The 26284-nt window shown below is 43.9% G+C and overlaps 1 protein-coding gene across 2 annotated transcripts in view; it reads right to left on the bottom strand.

Annotated features, from left to right (window-relative positions):
- Positions 1-26284, bottom strand: part of CRACR2A (calcium release activated channel regulator 2A) — a 94089-nt gene that overhangs the window by 34760 nt on the left and 33045 nt on the right. For both annotated transcript variants that reach the window (XM_032775740.2, XM_032775741.2), the window contains exons 5-7: positions 25997-26143; positions 15526-15616; positions 11439-11534 (exon numbers count right to left, since the gene is read on the bottom strand). In XM_032775740.2, the coding sequence (XP_032631631.1) occupies positions 11439-11534; positions 15526-15616; positions 25997-26143 (334 nt within the window). The remainder of the gene's footprint in view (positions 1-11438; positions 11535-15525; positions 15617-25996; positions 26144-26284) is intronic.

Genomic DNA, 26284 nt, shown 5'->3' with positions numbered 1-26284 from the left:
TCATCCTATTTATTTCACATCATGTCTCCTGTTTGTCAAGATCATTCAGAATTCTAATTCTGTCTTCCAATGTGCTTGTAACCCCTCCCAGCTTGGTATAGTCTGAATGTTGTAAGAATACTCTCTTTGTCATTTAAATAATTGATGATTATATTAATAAGACCCAGGATAGATCCCTACAGGAACCCACTTGATATGCTTTTTGAGGTAATTGTGAACCATTGATAACTACTCTCCAAGCACTTGTTTCCAGCCAGTTATGAACCCACTTTTAGTAGGTTCATCTAGGCTATATTTCTCTAATTTGTTTATGGGAAGGTCATATGAGACAGTGTCAAAGTAGAGATAGCAATTAATAGGCAGCAGATTTAAAACAAACAGCAGCAAGTACATCTTCACACAACACACAGTCAACTGTGAAACTTATTGCCAGGCAATGTTGTGAAGATCAAAAATATAACAGGGTTCACAAAAAAATTAGATAAGTTCCTGGAGGATAGGTCCATCAATGGATATTAGTCAAGATGGTCAGAGATACAACCACATGCTCTGAGTACCCCTAAACCTCTTGCACTGTTCTGTTCATTCCCTCTGAAGCATCTGGCACTAGCAACTTTTGGAAGACAATACTGGGCTAGATGGACCATTGGTCTGACCCAGCATGGCCAGTCTTGTGTTCTTATGTTCTCTCAGGGAGAGGAGCAGTTTTGGCAGACTTAGCAGAATAGCATGATAAAGGAATTTTAGAAATGGTCATACTCTTTCTTTCCTGACACAGGTCCATTTCCACCTAGAAAAATTAGGCTTGTGTAAAAGGTATTATCTGGGTGAACAGCTGAAATTTACTTCCCTCCATATATATTCCCACCAAGTAATTGCACATGTGGTCCTATTTGTGGATGGTGCAGTCAGATCCTTGCCTTAATTAATTTCTTCTGTACCAGAGCTCTCGTGAGAAGTTAAAGGAACACCATTATCTTTCTATGGTGCATAGTGCTCTGTCTCATTCAAAATGCATCAAGAGCCTGGATTTTCAGAAGTACTGAGCACTCACAGCTCCCACTGAAGTCAACGGCAACTCAGTTGCTGTGAAAAATCAGGACCAAATACATTTCATTTGCTGGTTTGTCTTTTTCCGTTAGGGATACAGAACAGGGTATCTCTGCACTGTCATCTTTGCAGTCAGTAATAAAATAAATGCATTTGCCTCTGAGCATGCAGTCCTGACTGTGGAGTGTCTGCTTGTCTGCTTGGCTTTCTGCCAGGTGCTCAGGTATTACAAGGCTGGGGACCGTGCAGGTATATAAATAGAATAGTTAGGGGTTTGGCATATGGTTTTGGGTAGCCTGGCACACAGCAGTGTCCTGTCCCACATAAAATGTAACATTTCCAGTGCACATAGACTATCAGGGTTGAGATGGACCTCAGGAGGTCATCTAGTCCAACCCCCTGCTCAAAGCAGGACCAATTCCCTGACAGATTTTTACCCCAGTTCTCTAAATGGCCCCCGCAAGGACTGAGCTCACAACTCTGGGTTTAGCAGGCCATTGCTCAAACTACTGAGCTATCCGTCTTCACACATGCACAAGAGTGCAAGTTTCAGATTTGCTTTCCATGAGATTCTTGCAAGTAAAGCAAGACTATGTGACTGTTCACATCCCTGCACGGAGGGCAAGCACAAGGCCTATTCACCACATCAGTCAGAGGTGGCTTTACCAAGCGTATATGGATTCAACTGCACCCACATGAGACCCAGAGGCCAAGCCCGAGTGGCGCTGTGACCTCATGTGCCAGGTCACAATGCCTGGAGTGGGGAGCCGGGCCCAGCCCTGCGAGACAGGAGCCACTGCTGTGGCGTGAAAGTGGAGCAGGCAGGATGGGGAGAAAGCTCAGTCTCTAGCAGCTCTTCCTCCCCACCCCAGCATTCCTGCCACACTGGGCCAGGATTAGGAATCCAGTGCCAGGGCAAATGGTGCTGCTGAGAGTGATCAGTGCTCTGCTTGACTACAGTAGAGTGCACCCATTGAACTGGGAAGTTACATCTATCCCTGACTGAAATCCCATGAAAGTGGGACTGGGGTGAATTTCACCCAAAGAGCAAACAGGAAAGAGACACAAGCACACCCCAAGCAAACTCACTGGCACATTCACGTGAATACTCACGGACAATGTTTTGCCATATTCACTCAGCTCTGCTTGTGAATTGAATCACAGTCGGAATTGGCTCCTGTCTCATCAGAGGAAAGGCTACACACAGTGGTTCTCAACCGATTCACCAGTGTGGGCTGCCCTGCCACTTTTTACTGGCCACAAGGGTGAGTGATGAGGGGGAGGGGGCAGAGAGGGGTGAGAGGGGCACGGGTCTTGTGGGGAACAGGTGGTGCAGAAGTGGGGTCTCGGGGAAGGGGAATTGCGAGGGTCGGGGGCTCAAGAGAATGGGCAGCACGAGGGTGGGGCCTCAGGGAGAAGGGACCATGTGAGGAAGGGGTCTCAGTGAGAAGGGGCAGCATGAGGGCGGGGGCTCAGGGAGAAGGAGTGGTGTGAGGGTGGTGTGTACGGGGAAGGGGCAGTGGGGGGGCAGTGTCTTTAGGGGAAGGAGTGGCCTGGGGGAAGGGGCCCTAGTTCAGGCTCCGGTAGCCCCCTACACTTTTAGGAAGCTTCCATTGCTCCTGACTAAGTATATAAGAGCTATCATACTGGGTCTGTCCATGGTTCACTTTACCCAGAGTCCTGTCTCTAACAGTGGCCTGTACTGGAGCTTCAGGGACAGCATACAGAACAAGCCAATTATGAAGTGATCCACCCATCTTCCACTCCCTGCTTCTGGTGGTGAGAGGTTTAGAGTCACCCCAAACAGGGTTATATCGTTAACTATCTTGGCGAATTCTATCTTCCTTGAACTTATCCAGTCCTTTTTCAAAGCCAGGTATACTTTTGGCCCTCATAAGGCAATAAGTTCCACAGTTTAGTTATGCATTGTGTGAAAAACACATCTCACAAATTGCTTTGCACCATTGCAGAGACACAAAAGTGGGGTAAACCCACTATAACTGGCTGGTTAAACAGGGGCTTTGACTGCTTTGCATTACCAGAGCAGCAAAAAGAAGCCAGAATTCATCAGTGAATCTGGTCTAGAAACTTACTTTTTTAAAATTGAAATATTAAAATTTGCAGAATATTGGAGAATGTGGAAAAAATTGCTGAAAGACTCCAAAATTGTGGAGTCCAAGGTCCCTCCCCCCCGCCCCACACCAGTAGTGGTCTCCCATCCTCGATGTTAAGGCACTTTTTTTTCTTTCAGGAGACAACATAAATAAGGCTGTGGTGTGGTGTTTAATGCCTGTTTTGCTTCAGTCTTTACATTGTGACCAGAAAAGGGAAAAGGAACAACAAAAGGACAGGAACGCAAGTGAAACCAGGGAAAGAACAGGTTAAAGAATATTCAAATGAGTTAGATGTATTCAATTCCGCAGGGCCCAAAGACATATACCCCAGGACACCTAAGGAACTAGCTGAAGCATCTTGGAACAGTTAACGATGATTTTTGAAAACTCATGGAGGACTTGTGAGTCCCAGAGAACTGAAGAAGGGCACACACAGTACCTGTCTTTAAAAAGGGGAACAAAGAGGACCTGGGGAATTATGAAACAGTCTGCCTAACTTCGATACCTGAAATGATGCTGGAACAAATTATAAAACAATCAATCTGTAACCACCTAGTGGATAACAGATAATATGTAATAACCAGCATGAATTTGTTATGAACAAATCATACCAAATCAACCTAATTCCCTTCTTTGACAGCGTTATTGGTCTAGTGGATGGGGGGTGGGAAGCTGTAGACATGATATATCTTGATTTTAGTAAGGCTTTTGACACAGCTGCACATGACCGTCTCATAAGCAAACTAGTGCTTGAAAGACTGAACTCAAACAGTAGTTGTCAATGGTTCCCTGTCAAACCTGGAAGATGTAACTAGTGGGATCCTGCAGAGGCCAGTCCTGGCTCTGGTACTATTTGATATTTTCATTAATGACTTGGATAATGGAATGTACAGTATGCTTATAATAGATGGGAAGGGTTGCTAGCACTGTGGAGGGCAGAATTCAAAATCACCTCGACAAATTAGAGAATTGATCTGACTTCAGCAAGATACATTCAATAAAGACAAATGCAAAGTACTACACTTAGACAGTAAACATCAAAAGCACAGCTGCAATATGGGAAATAACTGGTTAGGCAGCAGTACAGCTGAAAAGGAGCTCTGGTATGTGGGGGGTGTTATAGCAGATCACACACAGTCAGCAATGTGATGCGGTTCAGAAAAAGGCTAATATCATTCTGGGGTGTATTAAAAAGAGTGTCATATGTAAGACACAGGAGGTTACAGTCCCACTCTACTCAGATCAGTGAGGCCTGTGTCCATTTCTGAGCACCACAGTTTGGGAAGGATGTGAACAAACTGGAGAGAGTGCAGAGGAGACTGACAAAATGATAGGAGGTTTAGAAAACCTGATCTGGGAGGGAAGGTTAAAAATGGTATGTTTAGTTTTGAGATAGGAAGACTGAGGGGGAGCTGATAGTCTTTGCATATATTAAAGGCTGTTATAAAGAGGACATTGATCAGGTGTTCTCCACATCTGCTGAAGGTAGGACAAGAAGTAATGGACTTAATCTGCAGCAGAAGGTTAGAGCAGGGGTAGGCAACTTATGGCACGCATGCCGACGGCGGCACCCAAGCTGATTTTCAGTGGCACTCACACTACCCAGGTCCTGGCCACCAGTCCAGGGGGCTCTGCATTTTAATTTAATTTTAAATGAAGCTTCGTAAACCTTATTTACTTTACATACAACAATAGTTTAGTTATCTACTATAGACTTATAGAAAGAGACCTTCTAAAAATGTTAAAATGTATTACTGGCACGCAAAACCTTCAATTAGCGTGAATAAATGAAGACTCGGCACAGCACTTCTGAAAGGTTGCCGACCCCTGGGTTAGAGTTAGGTTTGATATTAGGAAAAACTTTGTGGAATAGGCTTCCAAGGGAGGTTGTGGAATCCCCATCACTGGAGGTTTTCAAGAACAGGTTGGGCTAACACCTGTCAGGGATGGTCTCGGTTTACTTGTTCCTGCCTCAGTCCAAGGGGCTGGATTGAGGTTCCTTCCAGCCCTACGTTTTTATGATTCTGTGTTTTAATGAGATAATTTTTTCATGCAAATTGTCTCCATACCAAAAGTCTGAGAATAGCAAAGCTTCAAGCAGAGCTCAAGCATAGAGAATCTCAGTGCCAAAAGGCGAATATGTGAGGAAGTTATGATCACCTGAAAACAAAAGTTTACAATGGTAATTGGTTTGTGTCCCTGCCAGCAGGTATATGGGATCTTGGGGAGCAATTACCACACAGGTGGGGTGCAAAATAAACTTTATTAAGAAAATGCAAAAAACAGGGAAAATTCAATAGTGAGGGGTATGGGGTTTGTTAAGGTAGACAATTGGGGAGGGGTTTCTTTTAGCAAATAGTATAGGGGGTTTCAATAGTGGGGTACAATACAGTGGGGTACAATACAGTTGGTAACCAATTAACACTGAAGTATAAATGTAACAAGTAGCTAACAATTTCTATATAAAAGGTGTGTCACAGCAGCATATAGCCAACTAACAGTTATGGGAAAATGTGGTAAGTAACCAACTCTAGGTAAAAATGTGTCACAGTGGTATAAATGTAAAATGTGAGGTGTGTTAGAGAGAAAAAGGGTAACCAATGGGGTTTTATGCTAGACTTCAGTAATACAATTGAGGTTTGGGGGTAATAGGAGAGTGTGGAGGAAGGGATTAAAAAGGAGAGAGAGAGAGAGAGCTTCAGGAGAGAGAGAGCAGGCAGGCTGCAGGTTTAAACAGCAGAGAGCAGAGGGAGATTTAAACTTCAGGAGACAGAGGGCAGGCAGGCTGCAGGTTTAAAGAGCAGAGAGACTGAGGGGTATGGGGTGACTGGAGAGCTCGGGGGGGCAGCAGGAAGACAGACTTAACCACAACTATACAGAACACAGCAAAATCTTATCTATGACCTAACTTAACCAAGACTACACAAATTAGCAAGTAACAGAACACAATGCAACAATTTCTTAAACCTAACTTACAGAACACAATACAAACAATTCTCTAAACCTAACTTAACCACAGCTATGCTGGGTGCTGGTTAAGTCTGGGTGCTGGGGAAAGAGAGAGAGCAGCTAAGATAATAAAATAAAAGTATAGAGAATTTCACAGAGGGATTCTTACCAGCCCCAAAGGAAGCAGCAGAGGTAAAAGCAGCAAAATCATCAGAAGGCTGGGTACAGTCTCAATAATCAGGAGATCTCTCAGGCAGCAATTCGTTCTTCGGGGGGGGGGTTTCAAAAAACGGGGGTACGCTCAAAAATAAAACGAGAGCGGAGAAAGGACCCCCCAGAACCCCTGGCTGATCAGACCAGGCAGCAATGCAGGAACCTTTCTGATCTTAGTTTTAAAAATGTCTGTTTTTAAATGCAAACTCAGGCAGTTTCCCGTCAGTACTGCTGATTGGCTCCCTCTGTCACAGGGGAGGAGAGGAGGCAGGGACAAACTGTAGGTGAGCACAGAGACATGTCTGGGCAGAGTCCTGTGCAGTAGGTGACTCAAAAGCACATGAGGCCTATGACTCATGCCCAAGATCTTAAAAACACAATAGGTCTTGCAGCTCTGGACATTGCCTACCCTACACCGAGCCCAGGTTTAACAAGGTGATAACAGGACTAACCCTTTGAACAGGGCAGTGGTCCCACTTAGCACAAGTGGCCATCCCTTTGAGAAGGGCAATGGCTCTTGGTAAACAACTTTAAGGGGCCCTCCCTTTGAGAAGGGCAGTGGCCCTGCTAAACAACTTAACAGCCAGGGAGAGGAGGCCACAGAAGAACAAAAACAAAATGGAGTATGGGGACAGCTGTAAGAAACAAAATGGAATAGGGGGATAGCTGTAACAGACAGTTTGGAAACTTAATTATAGCAGGTACTATGGAGCACCCACTATAATACTGTAGTAACACAGGTACTAATCTTGGACATGATGATTAGCAGACATGGCACAACTGTGAGTACAGAGTGATTCAGTTCAAATTTTGCATGGTTGTAAATGGGTCAATCGGACATGATCAGACTGAGAAGTGAGTATGTCACAGAAATGTGTAGCTTTATGCTAACATGGTAACACAAATTATTTACATGACTCTGGCTAAGTGTTGGCCAGACATTGGACTAGAAACTTCTAATTAGGCAAGTTTTCCAGTTGGTAGAAGGAATTTTTGGGTCAGAGCCTCAGCTGTTGTAAATCAGTGTAGGTCCAATGAAGTCAGGGTTCACTGGAGCTAAGAATCTGGTCCACCATAAATCCTGCTGTTACCCCATCTAAGACTTAATTGGAAGGCAAGATGAGACCTAGCTTCAGCAAATGTTGGAACCCTGCCCCACAAACAGTTCTCCTGTAATTGCCTCCCAAACACACACAGCGGCTGACATTTCCCTCCTTCTGAACTCAGAATCCCCTTCATTTCCTTCTTCCTCCCTAATCACAACCCCCTCTTCTTCCTTATCCAGCCTAACTTACCCTTCTGTATGCCTAACCAGATCCACACATGCCTTCCCTTCCCGGCCTAGACCTCCACCTAACCATCCATCCAACCGCCCCCTCCCCCCAGAGCAGAAAACTCAGCTACCCTTTATCCCAAGCACTGATCCCAGTTACCTTCTTCTCCCAGTGCAAGACTTCTGCTGAGCCATAGTATAGTACTGTGCTGCCCCTCCATATAAACACACATTATCCAGGCAGGCCCAGCGGTCTCTGTTCTGACCCCCCGCTGCCTACTTTTTGAAATGCCAGCCTGCTATCGATTTGGGGGTATTACATATAACATCCCTGAATTATGCAGGATGGGAGCATGCTGACAATTCAAAAAGGTGGCAGCTGGCAGACTGAGCTGAAGAATCTGTTGGCTTGCAGTGGCTTACTGTCCCTGAAGCATGATCTTGGACCTACATTTGAGAGGAGATAGGCCCCTCTGTATTTGCAGAGCCACACTCTTTTGGCCTCTGGGTTCCCTGTCAGCACAAATTTGGATCAGCATTTAATCCACCCTTGTCCATAGACAGCAGCTCTGACAAGTGATCCCTAAGGAAGCCTCCATCTGGCTGAGTCAGTAGGAGCAGCCCTGAGCATTTCTTGGCTGGCAGTTTCTTTTCACATATTTTACAATTCCTCACTCTACAGGAAAGAAAATGTACGAACAACTTTGCCTAATTAATGCAGTTTGGAAAAGGGAATTTGCATTATTCTCAAGAGGTTCTTTCATAATCCAGCAAGGATGTTGTAATTAAATAAAGTTACCATCACTCATTCAAAAAATAAATGTAATTGGCAAAAAAGTCCATATCAATTTAAGAGGAAGAGAGAAGGAATTTGACTAAGGCACAAATTAAACCCTGAGGGCTTGATCTGAATTACACCGATGCTGGTGTAAATCAGGAGACTCCACAAAATCATGGACACTATAGCATTATAAAAACAGGTGTAAAAAAGGAGAGTTGGGCCCCAAAGGCTGGGCATGAGGAAAGAAATAAATGTGAACATTAAGCTCTGTACTGACTACACTGAATTATGTTGTTGGGTGGAAAAATCTGAGTAGACTACTCAGCTGGAGAGCAGTCACATATTATAATTTAGGCTGGCAAAGGGCACCACTCAGCTGTTAATATGACAAAGGTTTCAAGTGCAGTTTATTATCTGACTAAATATACCTTTCAGTGACAATAAAAATAAAAGAAGAAAATCCTGTCTATCCATGGCTGGCTTCAACAGCATGCCCATAAAAGTAAAAGTGGCATTTGGAGTTTATAGTAGTGGATAAATCCTATACTTCAACAGCCTGGTTCTTGGCCTGGTACGTGTGTGTATAAAACTGTCATTTCAGGTTCCTCAGTTAGTTGTTGAGGTCAAAATCATGATGTCCTTACTCAGACAAAACTTCCACTGAAGTCACTGTAAATTTTGTCTCAGTAAGCAAGGATTAAAATCCAAGTATAAAGATTTCAAGTTTGCCCAGGCTCTTACATCAAATGGTTTAGAAGACAAATATATAGATGAAGACACAGCTAAAGGCTTTCGAAGAACAACCTTTGTGTAACTCATTGATAATGGATGTCTAAATCTACTTGAAAAGCAAAAGATAGCAAGGATTAAAATAAAACCATTATAAAATGATGAGTAATAATATCTTACATATGTAGTCAGTTGCATCCTGAAAGAACCCAAAATGCTTTTTAAGCCTACACACACGGAGAGAGAGAAACAGTTCATTTAAACCACTGCTGAAATACAATTACCTCTTGGGTGGTGTGTGGCAGATATTTAGCATGCAGCACTGCACAAGAGCTTCAATAGGCAATGGAGAAAAATACTACCATTTGTAGTAATAGGGTATGTTTACATTTCAAAGAAAAACCTGTGGCAGCAAGTCTCAAAGCCCAGGTCAATTGACTCAGGGCTGCAGGGCTGAAAACAGCAGTGTAGACATTCCGAGCCTGGTTTTGGATCCTGGGCTCCAACCTGAGTGGGAATATCTACACTCCTGTTTATAATGCTGCAGCCCAAGACCCATGAGAGTCAATTGACCCAGGCTGTGAGACTCAGTGTTGCAGGTTTTTCTTTGCAGTGTAGACTTATCCGAAGGTAATTACCATCAGTTAGCTGTTTGGTGACGTCTGAAATAAAATGATAGTCTTAGTTCAGTTCCCTAGGGGGCAGGTCTCCACACAACACATAAAAATGCGCTATCACAACTAGCAAACTAAAAACCCAGTTATCTCTCTGGTACCCAGGTGCAACTCCCATTGACTTCAATGGGAGTTGGATCAGCTCCTTAGAGGAGAATCCGAACTTTGCATAACCAGTGGAGACTGAACTTCTCTCACTCCTCACTAGAATGGACCTTCAGGTCAGCACTGCCAGAGAGAGATGGTTATATTTACTCTGTAGTTAAATAGAGGAGAATTATCTCCAGAGCTGTCAGTCTCAGGCCTTTCACCAGCAGTGAATTCACTTTTTAAAATTGTATTAAATCCACCCCCCTGGATATAGATTGCAGGGATTTATGGCAATTTTACAGAATAAAAGTACTGGGCTTCCCCAGACTGTGGAACAAATTACAGCAGGCACTGATATGGAAACATGACAGGCTGATGAGAACTGTGAGCATCATTGCATTCTCATCTATATGCGTTTAAATCAGGGCTCTCCAGTGGAGATACGCCGCCATAAAACTGACATGTGACTAAAAAGAATCAGGTCCAGTGGGTTTAGAAGACACTATTTAAAGTTTATGGCACTGATTCTCCAGTACAGTCCAGGAGCACTTGGAGCAATCTGGAGTGGAGGTGTGCAACGATAGCTTTAAGATATCATAGCAGTCTCCAGATCGCATGCCATCCAGGCACTAGGGTAATCCCTGGCATACGTTAAAGCAGCAGGAATCTGTTACAGCTGCACAGCACCCATCTAACATAGTGGAAAATCAGGCCCATTGTTTTTATGATGCCTTATGAGAGAAATCATTTACTTCAGAAAGCAGAGGACAATGGGTAAAATTTTCAAAAGCACGTACATAAGTGACCTGGGAGCCTAAATCCTATTTTCAGAAGTGATTTAGGGGCCTACCTCCATGACTCTTAGGCTGCTAAGGGAGATTTTTAAAGGCATTTAGACAGATAGGTGGCATTTTTGAAAATTCTACTAAATGCTTATCTGCCTAGGTCACTTTTGAAATTGAGAGATGGATGCTTCTGAAAGTTTTACTCTGTATGTTTATATAACATAGCACATATTAATATTGTATTATCTCTTTATAAGGAGATGTATGTGCTGTTCAATAAAAAAATCAGTAAAGAGAATATATAAATTATGACATGATCCAATGGTTGGATGTTGAAGCTAGAGAACTTCAGATTGGAATAAGGTGTAAATTGGTAACAGTGAGCATAATTAACCATTGGAACAATTTACTAAGGTCGTGGTGGATTCTGCGTCACTGACAATTTTTACATCAAGACCGGATGTCTTTCTAGAATATACGCTCTAGGAATTACTTTGGGGAAGTTCTACAACCTGTGTTATACAGGAAGTCAGATTAGTTTATCTCAATGGTGCCTTGTGGCCTTGGAATCTATAAGCCTCGCTGAATTTATAAGGGACTTCAGTGTGGAACTGCAGCTTTCATGGTGACCAATCACTTCAAATGGCTTTCATTTTAAAAAAATTCTCTTGAGTTTAAATATTGCTAAATATATGAAGGAAAGAAGAGAAACTATGAAGGAAAATCACAGGGGCAAATCAAAATGATCTACAGTTCTCTCTGTATAATGCTGTTAAGTACCCTTTTCTGTTTTTGAACCAGTTGTTCCAGCTCCTGTTCTTTTGAAATGAGTTTATGTTCCAGCGCTTGACTGCGGGACTGAAACCGCTCTGTATCCTGCAAAATCAAAAGACATGAACATTAAGCAAAAAGGCAGGGTCTTCACCATCAGGGCAGCATGGTCCAGAGGACAGGGCATAGAACTAGGAGTCAGATTTGAAAATAAGGGGTAGATTTTTAACAGTGAGGGTTACTAACCAATGGAACAGGTTACCTAAGGATGTGGTGAATTCTCCATAACTTAGGAGGCCAGATCCTCAGCTGGTATAAATTGGCATAGCTCCATTGACCTCAATGACTGAAGTTAGTACATCTATGCTGAGTTACACCAGCTCAGTTTCTGACCCACATAGGAGGTAACATTTTCAAAAGTGCTTAAGGGACTTATGTTAAGCCCCATTTTCAAAAGTGATTTAGGCACATCTGAGCCTATGTCTGTGAGACTTAGGAGTCTATGTCTCTTTTGAAAATGGGTCTAAAATTGCTAAATTGCTTCCACATGTTTGAAAAGTTTACCCTGGATGTCTTTCTAAAGGATTTCCTGTAGTTCAGCCACAAGTTACTGGGTTCAATACAGGTATTACTGGGTGAAATTCTATGGCCTTTCTTATGCAGGTTATCACAAATGGTGCCTTCTAGCTTTAAAATCTATCATTTGCAATCAGGAGCAACTCCGCAGAAGTTAACAGAAGTGGTGTAAAATTGATGTAAGTGAAAAGAGAGTTAGGCCCTGGGTGTTTACAGACCTCTCAGTTGCTGCAGTGGCCGGGGTGGCTCTAGGGATTTTGCCGCCCCAAGCATGGCAGGCAGGCTGCCTCCGGTGATTTGCCTGTGGAGGAAGCCATGGGACCAGCGGACCCTCCGCAGGCAAGCTGCCGAAGGCAGCCTGCCTGCCGCCCTTGCAGCACCAGCAGAGCGTGCTGGGGCTTGGAGCTGCCCCTGGCAGTGGCCCCACAAGCAGGTGGTTACCCAAATATTCTATAACAGCATTTGAATAAATGAGAACCCCTTCTTGTCTCATTAGGAATTACACCTTGGGACAGAATCTCAGATGGTGTAAACAGAAGCGGATTAGGGGTTTGTGGTGCCCTCGGCCAAAGAAATTGGGGACCCCTTCCCATCCCTTCCGCCTGCAATCCTCCCCCAACCAGTGGCAGATTAATCACTAGGCCATTTGGGGGTCCCAGAAAATGGGTGCCCCTGTGCCAAGACCTGCTGCTGAGGAGCAGTGGAAGCCCCCACACTCTGACCCAGCTCTCTGCAGTAGCGCTGGGGAGGGATAAGGAGGGTGTGGGGGACCTACAAGCTTGCTTTGACCCAGGGCCCAACAAACCTCATATCCACCAGTGCCCGCTGCCCTCAGCGCTCCTGTGGGGAGTGGGGTCGGGGCATGGGGACTTCCCCTGTTCCGGCGGGAGTGCTGGGTGGGTCGGAGGAGTGGGGCAAGCTCCTGTGCCCTGACCCTGCTCCTTGGCAAGAGCACTGGATGGGTGGGTGGAGCAGGTCTGGGTGTGGGGGTGCTCATTTTTAGGGGCCCCCTCATTGGCGAGGACCCCTGGGTACAAGCCCCATTGGCCCAGTGGCTAATCCACCACTGGGTGTAAATTATCAGAACTCCAGTGGCTGAGAATCTGCTCCCTTAGTTCTTCAGGAAAATTCCTTTAGAGAGCGATCAAACCTCCCTCAAGGGGGTGGGGGCAGGAATACTGAAATGTTCCCCCACTACTCCTCTCACTCCTAACAATACATTTAATGAGGCAATTTAATATACATTAACCGGCTTATTATTCAGAAAAATACATATCCAAATGAATGAGACATAATAACCATTCCTCTAACACAGTCCTTAATCAGCAGGGTACCAAATGTCTTAAATAGCAACAGTTTGTACTTATTTGCCTTCTTAACCATTTTTTTTTATGTATTTTTCAAACGCTATGCTCCTCCCGAGACAGGCAATCATTTTCTTCTTCATATGGCATCCGGACGTCTCTGCATTCTGTAGGGTCTTTGTGAACTTTTGCTTTAGGGAAGGAACTTAAAACTTCAGACACCAAAAAATAAATTAGTCACATGGAGAAATAACACTTCTTAAGTGTCTGTGGCTGCTGACTAACTTTTAAAGAGTTAAACTGAGGTTTACCTGGCAACCTACAAAGGCCTGTGATAGGGATTAATAATGGAATTGATTATGCTACCTTAATGATAAAGTTAATTACCTGTTACTGGTAATATAGTTTCTTATAGGTTAGAGTTTTTACATCTTATTTTTGGATCTACAGTATAATTTAAATAGTGGCACTCCTTTTATTGGAGCATGCAAACCAATCTCTTGCATATCAACCTTCATTATAAAAGACAATGCATTTTACAACTTTTCAAATGCTACACAACTCTATACAAGGAAATCATTTGACCCAACATTGAGATTCACCCAGCTCTGGAGTGGAACACAGCTGCTGTGTAAGGATCTAATTCAATACCCAGTGAAGACAGTGGAAAGATTCCCACGGTTGATAGTGGGACCTAACTGTGCAAAATATACACTAAACAACAGTTTAGGGCAGGAAGTAAAGAAAAATGTATCCAGTTGAAACTACAGGGCAACTTTTAGACAATGTGTGACATACATGGCATTGCTCTGTATTTCTGAATACTGTGTTCACTAGATTATTGGGATGTTTACTGTATTGGTTTAACCCAATAGGGATCTGTATGGGAAAAAAAAAGCAGGAAGTGAAACAATTGCTCATGATAAAATACTAGGGGTTAGGAGACGATGCTGGATAGGAAAAGCCTGGACACCAGAACATCAGAGGGACTATGGCAGTTTAAAAAGAGACTCTCTCTGCAAGGGTGGGAGTGGGGTGCTGTTTAATAGTTGTTGAGGAGCTCTTCAGAGAGGAACCAGGCTGTGACAGCAGCACCCACTGGGGTGTCTGAAGAAACTAGGCCTGCGTAGATTATCATCAGGGATGGTGAGCCTCTAGGTACGATAGATGTGTGTGTAGAATTTTTGTTGCTTTAAAATCCTTTTTCTCTTATGCTTTGTTCCTATTGGGGTAAATACTTTGGCTTCAGATGTCTGTCTGGTCACTCTATTCACCTCTGGCCACAGATTCCCAAACGAAAGGTAGGCAGGTAATGAACCCACTTGGACTTGCTGGGTGAGCACAGTAGATACACAGGGCACTGTAGGACTCAGTCTAAGAGTGCGAGAATGATGGAATTCCACCCCAAGATAGGTAAAGTCCGGAGACCTGCCACCTGAACAGGTTCACTCAGAGAGAGCAGGAAGGGGGCAGAGGTACTCTGTAAGAATGACACCAGAGACATTGTTCAAGAAATTTGGCCAGAACATTGAGACTAGTGCTGCTGTGAAAAGTTCCAAGGGATCTTTTATGATCACAAGTGGTCAGGACTTTGATTTTAAAACCCATGTAAAAGATGGCACCTCCACCAGCAAAGTGGGCTATGGGTTTGGTAGTTGTTCTGAAGGCAGGGCCGGCTCCAGGCACCAGCGCAGGAAGCAGGTGCTTGGGGCAGCCAATCGAAAAGGGCAGCATGTCCGGGTCTTTGGTGGGAATTCGGCAGCAGGTCCCTCAGTCCCTCTCGGAGGAAAGGACCTGCTGCTGAATTGCCGCCAAAGAATGAAGCGGCAGCGGTAGAGCTGCCACCGAAGTGCAGCCAATCACGGCTTTATCTTTTTTTTTCCTTCGCCACTTGTGGCGGCAAAAAAGCTGGAGCCGGCCCTGTCCGTAGGAATAACACCACCTCCTGAATATCACCAACATCACTTACTGCAGTTTGTGGGTGCGCCTTGGTCTCTCATCCAAGTAGTCAGCCAGCCTGAGCCTGCAATCTGATGAGATCACTGGGTGAGGTAATAAGTGAAATTACGTTTTATCTTATATTTCTCTGTAGACTGCCATTTTGGGGTTTTCTTTTGCTCTCACACTGGCTGAAATCAATGGAGTTACACTGGTGTAAAAACTAGTGGGAGAGCAGAATTAGGCCTTCCATATCTATAATAAAGAGACACAGTCACCTTCAAGAGAAACTGCTCTTTCTCATTTTTGATCTGCTGCTCCATTTCCTCATAGAGATGTTGAATTTCTTCATCATAAGCAGCAATTTTCCTAATAAGAGATAAAAGCGCACAGAGTGGGTCTTTGTAGCATTATTTCAAGTAAAAGACTGACAATTTACCAGCTTAGCATCACATTTCTGTTTTTGCACAAGGCTCAAGGGAATGATCCCAAGAGCAGAAAAAAAGTATTTACATACAGCAGGGTCACAGATAAAAACCAAATTGTTTCCCATGGGGGAGATCAGTAACTGCACTAAAGCTAATAAGGCTGTTTATTTGATGTTTTAAAATTGCCAGCACAATATAAGGTGGCTGTTTATTAGGCACTCTTGATAACTGTGGAATCTAAAGCCTAAGGAAGGAAGAGCCTAGACGTGACACTAATAACAACAATGAAAATATTGGAAACATTTCTAAATTAGAGCTGGTCAAGTAGGAATGAAAGTGATTTGCGAGTATTTTCAAGTTGCAGCTTTGCTCTACTGTTATTTATGAGACTGCATTATTCATGAGTATTCTTACAACTGATGATTTATTTCTGAAACTATTAATGCATCCCAAAAGTTTCAGCACAAAGAATGACTTGTCTGAAAGTTCATATTCTACTGTGTCTTTATGTGTCTTTCTCTATTTTGACACTTGTTACACACTTGTTTAAAGTTTTATTCACCCAGTCAGGGAGCAGATTAAGAGCATTTTGCACAAGTGCACATGATTACATGAAGAACAAGGGATTGAATAATCAAGCCCACTTTTTTGGATTGAGATTGAAACAGCTGGAGTAGGCATCTAACAGGATTGAGACTGAAACAGCTGCAGTTTGACATCTGGCCTGGACAGAGCTTGCGTAGAGAATTAGAGAGACTTCGCTAGCTTTTGGCTCGGTGGGGCGGGAATAAAAATATATTTTTTGAAATGATCAGCAATTGAAAAGTCATTTTTCAACACATTCAGAGGATTTTTAGTAGAGTCTCTGTGACATCACTGAACATTCTCCCCACATTGTCTGGCGAGAATGGATACGGGTTGTTACTGAGGCAATTTGCAGAGTGTAACTGTCCCAGAAATCCTCAAAAGTCTTCAAATCAGGTTCAGAAGGAAAAATACGGGGTACAGAAAAAAATCACTGTATGATTTGGGAACTTCCCTGTGAGTTTTCTTATATTCTGCAAATTCTCCTCTGAGTTACACCATAGCAAATCAGGAACAACTCCAGTCAAACTAACTGATATAAGAATCAGGTCATTTTTCCCCCTCTAAATGTTCACAATGCCTGTCATTTATAACTTGCATTTTTTGTTCCCAACTAGAAAGGTCAGTGTGTAGTCTCAGAATTGACTCTAGTGATAAATGAATGTTGTGCTATATTGACACAAGAAAACAAAATTTCTTAGGGCTGATTCTCCACTGCCTTGCACTTTGCATGGTCATTTACATCTATGCAAAATGAGTTCAAGCTGTGTGTGAAATGCAGACCCCCTATGGAGGCTGCTAATCCCCACCCTCCCTCATTATGCAAGTGAATAGTGAGGAAAATAAGGGGACGTTTTATGCTTCCTTACTCCCCGTCATAGGTGCACAGTCAGATTTACATGCTGGCCCAAAATATCTAAGGCACTCTATTCTAAGAAAACAATAATCCATAGAGCAAATTCAGAGCTTCCTTGAGTGGGTGGAATTCCATGAAACCATACAAGACTTGATAATCATTTAACAAGATAGCACATGAATGCCAAGATCACATCTGTAAACCCTGTATTTGCCCAATAATATGTCACACTGAGCAGAGTTAGGCTGGTTATATAATGAAAGACCCTATTACGGTGTATATAAAGAACACAGTAGTCAATGTTGCCATGAGAACCATAACTGAATTTTCTTGCTTGTTCAGGTTAAAAGGAACAACTTGAATATTGAATTCATACACTATTGTTTTTAGCACTGGATTTTCTCTAACTTGTGTTTGCAAGGGCAGAACAGGGCTATAATCTGAACATGACATTTGAGAGACATTTTAATATCATGTTTGTTTGTTGTCTGCTTAGCATACTACCAGGGGGATGACATCTGTAGGCTAAACACACCCAAAGTTTTAATTATTGGTTTAGTCTCCATTCGTAAAGCTGGTCAAATAATAATAAGATAATTTATCATCATTATTTAAAGCATAACATAATCATGAATAATTTATCCCACAAGTAGTGGGAAAAAATTATCAGATAAATTATTTGCTAAATATTTGTCAACCATCTGCAGAGATGGTAGAATAATGGAAAGAAATTATAATGAAGTGATATATTTAGTAAAAAAAAAAAAAGGCAAAATTCATCATCAAACAACCAACAACAACAAAAACCCCAATTCACCCTGAATAATTTAACCAGCTTTAACTGTTATATAATTCCAACACTAGCGCTATAATGCTGCTTTGTCTTTACAAATGTTTTTGTTTTGTTTTGTTTTTTATAACAAATTTACCAAACTAGATCATAACTCTGGTTAGGATAGCTAAGGTGACATTTTCCGGTTATTATGTTCTGGTAGTGAGGTTAATGCATACATGGGATGGTTTCATTTCTGCCTATTATTTTAGTTGCAGTATTTGAATTTTGTCCACCATTGTTTACACAGACATTTGGTCAGAACAGCCAATACTTCAAATGAAAATTGGTTAGTGTGTTGGGTACTTTATGGGCTGATCCTACCAGGTTCCAAATGTCCTCAGCCTTCTTTGAAGTCAGGCTCTGCTACTGACTTGCTTTTGAAACCTTGGGAAAAACCACTTCACCTCTCTGGATGACATTCACAAAATGACTATGTCCAACATTTAGGAACCATTGCCATTCGCAAAACCCCCACTCAGTTGCCACCTAACCTCGTAGATGCCTATGTTTCCAAATATAAAGTCCCCCAAGATGCTTAAATTTCAGCAGTTGGGCACGTGCACAGTTCTAAGTAGAGGGGTGTGTCTATATCTTAACTTCACCTCCCCAGATATGGGCTATAGGGTGTTCTGGAGAAGGTCTGTCTTAATGTCTCCTGTTGAAGTGGTGCCGCTGTGTATAAATAATATTCCCTGGGCCAGAGAAAGAGTGAGAATGACTCTCTAGCTCAGTGAGTTAAGCACTCTCATGTAATTTGAAAAATCCAAAATCGGCAATCCCAGCTTCACATCAGGCACATGGTAGAACTGAACCTGGGTCTCCCACACTGAACCCTAACCATTGGGTTAAAGGTTATAATGTGGAGAAGGAGGGACTACACCTTCTTCTACCTCCTCCTCAGTGTTTCCTTGAAGAACTGCTGACTTGACTGAGGGCTTGTCTACACTACCGTGTGGGGTCAATCTAAGATACGCAACTTCAGCTACGTGAATAGCGAGGCTGAAATTGAAGTACTTAGATCTACTTACTGCGGTGTCTTCACTGCAATAAGGCGACAGCTGATGCTCTCCCGTCAACTTCGCTTTGCGCTTCTTGCTCTGGTGGAGTACCAGAGTCAACAGGGAGTGCTCAGCGGTCGATCTATTGCATCTATACTAGACGCAATAAATCGACCCCTGCTGGATTGATCGCTGACCGCTGATCTGGTGGATAGTGTAGACAAGCCCTTAGACACTTAACTCCAGAAGAGGGTTCAGAGCTGTGAATCCAAAGTGAAGGGAGGCGCCTCCTTCCGGCCTGAAATTAGATGCAGGGAAGCTGGAACAATTTGTATAGTGGGGGTGCTGAGAGTCATTGAACTAAACTGTAAACCCTGTATAGGATGGAAACCACTTCAAGCCAGGTGCTGTAGCATGCCTAACTCCTTTTGTGGGGGTGAGATTAAGGCCACTTCCCTGTACTCAGCATTTCTGTTGGCTAGCACAGGCATTAGGCAGCTCAGCATGCTAGCTTTTCTGAACCTCTCTTTTAGTTACCTAATGCTCTGGGCATCTAACTCGGTGTTGTGAATTCCACTAAGCAGCAGAACACCTAAATCTCCTCTGTGAATCCTACCCTGAATGCTCATGTTTCTCCTCCCACCCCTTTTTCTGTCTGTCTTGTATGTCTAGACCAGGGGTCTCAAACTCAAATGACGATGAGGGCCACATGAGGGCTAGTTCATTGGCCCAAGCGCTGCATCACTGACACACACACCCCTCGCTGCCTCCGGCCCTGCCCCCACTCCACCCCTTCCATGAGGCCCTGCCTCTTCCCATCCTTTCCCTGCCCCCATTCCAACTGCTTCTCTGAAGTCCCCACCCAACTCCGCCTCCTCTTTGCCCCCAGAGGGTGCATGAGGGGTGTGGCAGGGGCTCAGGGTAGGGAGTTAAAATGCAGCAGAGGGTTGAGGTGCAGGCAGGAGGCTCAGGGTGCAAAAGGGATGTGGGATGCAGCAGGGGGCTTAGGGCAGGGGGTTGCGGTGTAGGAGGGGTGTGGGATGCAGCAGGAGGCTAAGGGCAGGGGGTTCAGGTTCAGGCAGGCGGCTCAGGGCAGGGAGTTGGGGTGAAGCAAGGGGTTGGGGTGCAGGCAGGGGGCTCAGGGCAGGGGGTTTGGGTGCAGAAGGGGTGTGGAATGCAGCAGGGGGCTCAGGGCACAGGGTTGGGGTGTGGGATGCAGCAGGGGGCTCCGGGCACGGGCTCAGGGCAGGGGGTTGGGGAATGGCAGGGGGTTGAAGTTCAGGCAGGGGGCTCACGGCAGGGGACTGGGGTGCAGAAGGGGTGTGGGATGCAGCATGGGACTCAGGGCACAGGATTGGGGTGTGGGGTGCAGCAGGGGGCTCAGGGCAGGGAGCTGAGGTGCAGGCAGGGGGCTCAGGAGGGCTTCAGGCTCTGGGGTGGCAGCGGTGCACACTGGGGCCACGGCAGACTGCTAGCCCCTGCTCTGGGAAGTAGCTGGAACCATGTCCCTGCATCCCCCCTTCCCAGGGGCCGCAGGGCTCCGCATGCTGCTTGCCAGGCCTCCAGGTACCTCCCCTGAAGCTCCCATTGGCCACAGTTCCCTGTTCCCCGCAGCTCCCATTGGTCAGGACTTGATGCCAACTGTTTCAGGAAGTGGTGTGGGGCTTGAGGAGGGCAATCCTGCTGCTGTAGTTTGCCCACCCGCATGTGGTGCACGGGCTGCGTGTTTGAGACCCTTGGTCTAGACTATAAGCTCTTTGGAACAGAGAATGGTCCAAACATTATGTGTTTGTACACATTCACAAGCACAATGGAGGGCCCAGTCTCAGCTGAGGGGCTACTGCTCAATCCAGGTGCTACTGTAATACAGATTAATATAAAATGTTGATATTTGCATTAAAGTACAGTACCAACTTTGTGCACAACGCTATGGAGGCTGTGAAAGCCTGGACTCCAGTCAAGTTTATAAACCCCGAAGGAACTCCTGAAGAGATTATAAAAGGCCCCCAAAATTCCACAGAGATTATGAACTCTTCAAGGTCCTATGTGGCATTTAATAACACAAATATATTTTGTCTTTTCAAACCAGCAAGATACAAGTACATCAACAGCTAAAGGGATAAACCCCCTCAAAACATCACTGTATGGTCCAAAACATCACTGTATGATTTAAAAATAATTCCCACCAAGTATTCAGAAGCCAGAAATTCTAAATTAAGATAACATTTAAAAGAAAAATGTTGGAAAGTGAGTGAGTTAAACACTGGGAATACAGAACATCAAATACTGTGTAAATGCCAAAAGTATGAGTTTTGGATTTGATCGGCTTGTTTCATGTGTTTGGCTATTACTACAGGTGGCTATCCCAGGTGTGTGGCTACCAGCCCAGCTATCTCTTTGAATAGAGAAGACATATATATAATATTTGGTTTAATATAGTCTTGTGGGGTAAATCTTTTCTAGTATTGTATAAATAAAAAAAAAATTACATAAAGAGCAGGAGGTCAAACTAGGTGATTATAATGTCTCCTCTGGTCTTGAAATCTATGAAATGAACATCACACATTCATTAGGGAGAAACTCCAATGAAAAAAAAATTTGGGTTACAATGCTACCAATCTGATTTATTTTCTTTACAGTAATTCAGTTTTCCTAGAGCAGCCAGGAAAAGCAAGCCATCTGTCTTCAAACTGTGATGGTATTTAGTTTGGAAAGACTAACCGGACTTGCTCCGTGCGTGCTCATCTGAAAATTCAGGCCAAAACAGTTTACTTTCTGTTCAGAAACCTTTGATGGAGTTGTCTGATTAAGCGATAACCCTAATAGAATGTGAGTTTGTGCTCCAGTAATGATCTAGAAGTGATTACAGAAAAATATTGATGCAAACCATTATCATTTATCTAAAACCAATAGCTAGCAAATACAGAAAGGTTCAATTTAAATGAAACTATAGACATTAAGTGGAGCAAAAAATCTCATTCTGGTTATATTTGGCATGATTAGTTGAAAAACAGACGTGATAAATCTGTATGTTTCTATGGTTCATTTCTTCAGAGGACATCAATACTAAGATCTGGAACTATGTCAATATTAGCCAGTCAAATCACATATGCAAATGTCTTCTTCTTAATTTGCTCCTCAGAGACCAGTAATAGGTTTTTTCCCCCCAGGACCACAAACTTTGTTTACTCTTTAAAGGGTTAGAGATTTTTATTTTATTTTATTATTAAACATGCTATGTATAAGAAATTCATGATTAGATCAGATCTACTTTTGGGGATATTAACATGCATCTAAACACAAACCATATGGATGAACGCAGTTCTCAGTGAAATCAATTAGGTTACACAGGTGCACAAGTAGAATTTGTGCCAATATGGGCTCATTACACTAAGTGAACATAAAAATCACATACAAAAAACTACATTAAAAAAGATAAGTTGGAAGAGTCAGGGAATGCTAACGTTAACATTGCCCGTTCATCCTTAACTCTGCCCCTTAGTACATATACAGTATGACACAGTCTTTAACTACATGACCACACAGTATTTTTTCTTCAGGATCCCTGCCCCATTCAGTGCATAGATGGGATGGTGCTTAGCAATGAGTCAAATGTTCAAAGTTAAATTTATCCTTATTATCCAGACTGTGGCTTCATGCCTCATACTCTGCAAATCATCCAGCACCAGCACTAAGGGGATCAGCAATCTATCTATCAGGGATCAATTTATTGTGTGTAGGGCGGACGTGATAAATTGATCCCCGATCGCTCTCCTGTCGACTGCTGAACTCCAGCTCAGTGAGAGGCAAAAGCAGAGTTGACGGGGGAGCCGCGGCCATTGATCCCGCGCCGCGAGGATGTGAAGTAAGTAATTCTAAGTCCATCTAAGATACATTGACTTCAGCTACACTATTCTTGTAGCTGAAGTTGCGTATCTTAGATCAATCCCGCCCCCAGTGTACACCAGGCCTGAATGAGGCAAGTCTCCCAGATTAAAAAGTGTATGATTGTGTAATTAAAAAGACTGTACCATAATGTATTCACACCCAGAGCAGGGGGAAGGATCTGTTAGAGTAAAGGTTTTATGAGGTACTTGGACATTTCCTGAATTTTGAGTGTGTCATTTTGCAACCTTAACGTTATTTTAATATATATATATATATATATATATATTTATGGAATTTCCTGGGAGTTGGTTTTTAAGAGAAAATAAAACAAAGAATTTCCATCATGTGCAACTATTTGCTAGACAGCAGCAGAATGATCTGTTCAGTCCCATACACTATATACATTTTTAGATATCACATGAAATGAAGCAGGGCTCTTTTGGAACTCAGTGTCCTTCTTTACACACCATCACAGATCATAATCCGCAGCAGGGACTTGGCCAGAATTGTTCTAAGGAGAGGGCCCACAGCTCTCCCTCCCCTGCCTCTATCAAGCCTCTCCCACTGCACCCAGCCCCAGACACTCCACTACTGCTACCCACACCCAACCCCACATTGCTCTGCATCCAGCTTCAAACTCTGCTCCCTCTACTTAGCTCTGAGCTCTTCCCACCCCACATCCAGGCCCGAGCTTTTTCCCAGAGAGGTGGTCAGGCTGAAGATCATCATCCCCACCATGGGTCAGACAGTTCTGGGAGCTCCGGACCCCATCCCTCCTCCTGTGTCTCCAACTCCCCTGGAAGCACCAAAAGCTGGATCCAATCCTCTCCCAATCCTGCAGACTAGGGGGTTCCTGGTACCCCTGCTCTGCTTCTCCTGGAGTGTCTGGCACCATGGCTGCTGGAAGGACTGCAAAGATGGGGGTCGAAGCAGGTGCATGGGGTCACAGTGCCACTCATATCTGGACCTGTTGCCCCTCTGTCCTGAAGGGTTGTGTGTAACTGGGCCAAATTTCAGTGTGTAGCATTGTGACCCAGCACATGGGATTGTAACACCACTCAAATTTGACATGGCCTCCCCTCCATCCTGATGTGGGGGTGGCTGGGCCAAATTTGAATAAGTGGCGTTGTGACATGGTGCGTGAAGTTGCAGTCCCATTCAAATTTGGCCTGACCTCCCCTCTATCATGACAGAGGGGCATCTGGGCCAAATTTCCAGTTCCCATCAGTGGCCAAGGGGCAGGGAGTGGGCCTGGGTCCCCTGCCTGCACACTTTGTGGTGCCCCTGATCCAGGCACACCTTCATATAAAAAATGATATTCCACTCAACTTACTTACATATTCACAATTCCAAAACACTGTTAAAAGATTACCTACTCAATGGAAATTTCCATTCAGGTTACACACCATGCAGGCATAATGTCAATGGAATGTACATGGCAGTTCACTGACACCAGTGTGCATGCTTGCAATATGCTCTTTATCTTTTGACCAAAGGGCAACTGATTTTCACCAGCATACACAAAGACACTCCTGGAAGAGGGGAATACATGCCTGTCAAATTTCAGGTTCACATCATGGGATGGGATGTTCTCCCACCACACATACACTTTCTGGAAAGGGTTAATGCAGAGTGAGAAGGGGGAATAATTAGCCCAACAAGTCACAGCTCAGGAGAATCAGGTGGCCAAGGAATTCCCTGACTGAGTGAGGGAGCCCAGCTGAGAAGGAAGGAGCTGGGCTGGGACTATAAAGACAGGAAATTGGAAGCAGAAGGGGGCTGCTGGGAAAGGTTGCAGTCACTCTTTGGAAGAAGGAAGGAGTGTTTGGAGGCTACAGGGACAGATAGCCCGCAGTTGTTCCCTGGGAGAAGGGAGTAAGGAGGCTGGCAAACCCAGAGAGGATGGAGTGCCAGATGGTAGGAAAGGGCTCAGGGAAAGCCAGTAAGGTCCAGGAGGGAACCTTTACTGCTGGCTAGAGGGTCCCTGAGCCAGAACGTGAAGTGGATGGTGGGCCTGGGTTCCCTTGCTAGCCACTGAGGGAATGGCACCATAGGGAAGTGAAGGAGAAGACTGTCTGAGAGTGCTGATGTGGAGAGACACTTTGAAAGACTCTGGTATCCTGGAAGGGGGAAGCACACAGAGTGACTTGGCTGAAGGGCTAAGTCATGAAGAGGCAGCAGCAGCATGTGCAGCGAGAGGGGAGCCACTGACCCAGAGAGAGAGGCAGAGAGATGGTGTGCAACTGTGGGAAGGGGCATTGACCTGCCTAGCTATGCCCCAGCATGCCCAGGAGAAAGTGCCATCCTAGCCGTGAGTGGAACATCCCATCACACACCACATTCCACTAAGGCACGAGAGCTGTCTCTTATTTCACTCTCTTTGTTCTCAAAAATGACTACATCATTTCTGCTCAAACTTTCCAGGAAAACACACTCCTAGGCTGGGAATAAATTTGTTAAATTTCAGCCTGAAAGGTAAAAGCTTGCCAAAGTTATAAGCATCTGAAAATTACATTTTATAATGAAAACATTTGTGGAACTTTAACTATAAGCATTACTATGTGCTCCATTTGTTTTATGTATGACTTTACTCTTCCAGAATTTTAACTGAGTATAAAGGCTGGTCTGCGTTTTCATCATACTGGGCCAGGTTCACTGGAACTTTTTGATTGCTTTGTGCTGCTCCATCATCATAAAGCAGCTGTAAATCAATGTAACCAGCAAGTTAAACTGGGTTTACAGCTGTTTTGCATGGCGTGCTGCAAAGCAGCCAGAGTGTACCGGTGAATCTGATACATTATGTTCTTGTAATCATACTTTTTTATGTTGGTTGTCTGGGAATGGCCACCATAATTGTAGCTGTAGTTTGTTAAAACCAGAACGAAATAATAGACATTTGTAAAAGAATTTCAGACGAGACAATTAGTGAATAGGAAAGGAAGAGCTAAATTCCACCAATTAGTTCTGTGTTACAAATAATTTGACCAGTTCTAGTGATGACTGGCTAATGTTTGCTTTAAAATATCTCTGATCAGTAGATAATCTTCAATTCCCCAGCAAGCTGATTGGTTGATGAAACCCCTGTTGGATTCTGATGGCAAGTAGCACATAATACATCCGAAGCACTACAGAAAGAACACAACAAACAGATGTACCAACTTTTTCAGGGCACACTCCAATTCATTCTTTTCATTATCGGCTTCTTGGAGCTGGGAGAAAACTCTGACCAGGAATTCTTCAAAACTGGAAAGTAAACGAGGTTCATCTTTTCTCAGCTGCGACCAAAGTTGTCTTATGTTGCTCTCGCTGAGGGATGAAAAGAAAAGAGAATAGAGTATGTTAGGAGATAAGATTTTTCAGGCTGGAGTAAATGTTTGCAGCAGCCTAGTAACACAAAGAAAATTTCAGCAGCTCATTGGTCAGAACGTGAGGCTTGTCATCTGCATG

The sequence above is a fragment of the Chelonoidis abingdonii genome, chromosome 1 (assembly GCF_003597395.2).
Source record: "Chelonoidis abingdonii isolate Lonesome George chromosome 1, CheloAbing_2.0, whole genome shotgun sequence".
NCBI lineage: Eukaryota > Metazoa > Chordata > Testudines > Testudinidae > Chelonoidis > Chelonoidis abingdonii.
Note: the sequence above shows the minus strand (reverse complement) of the source record. Positions and strands in the feature narration are given on the sequence as shown.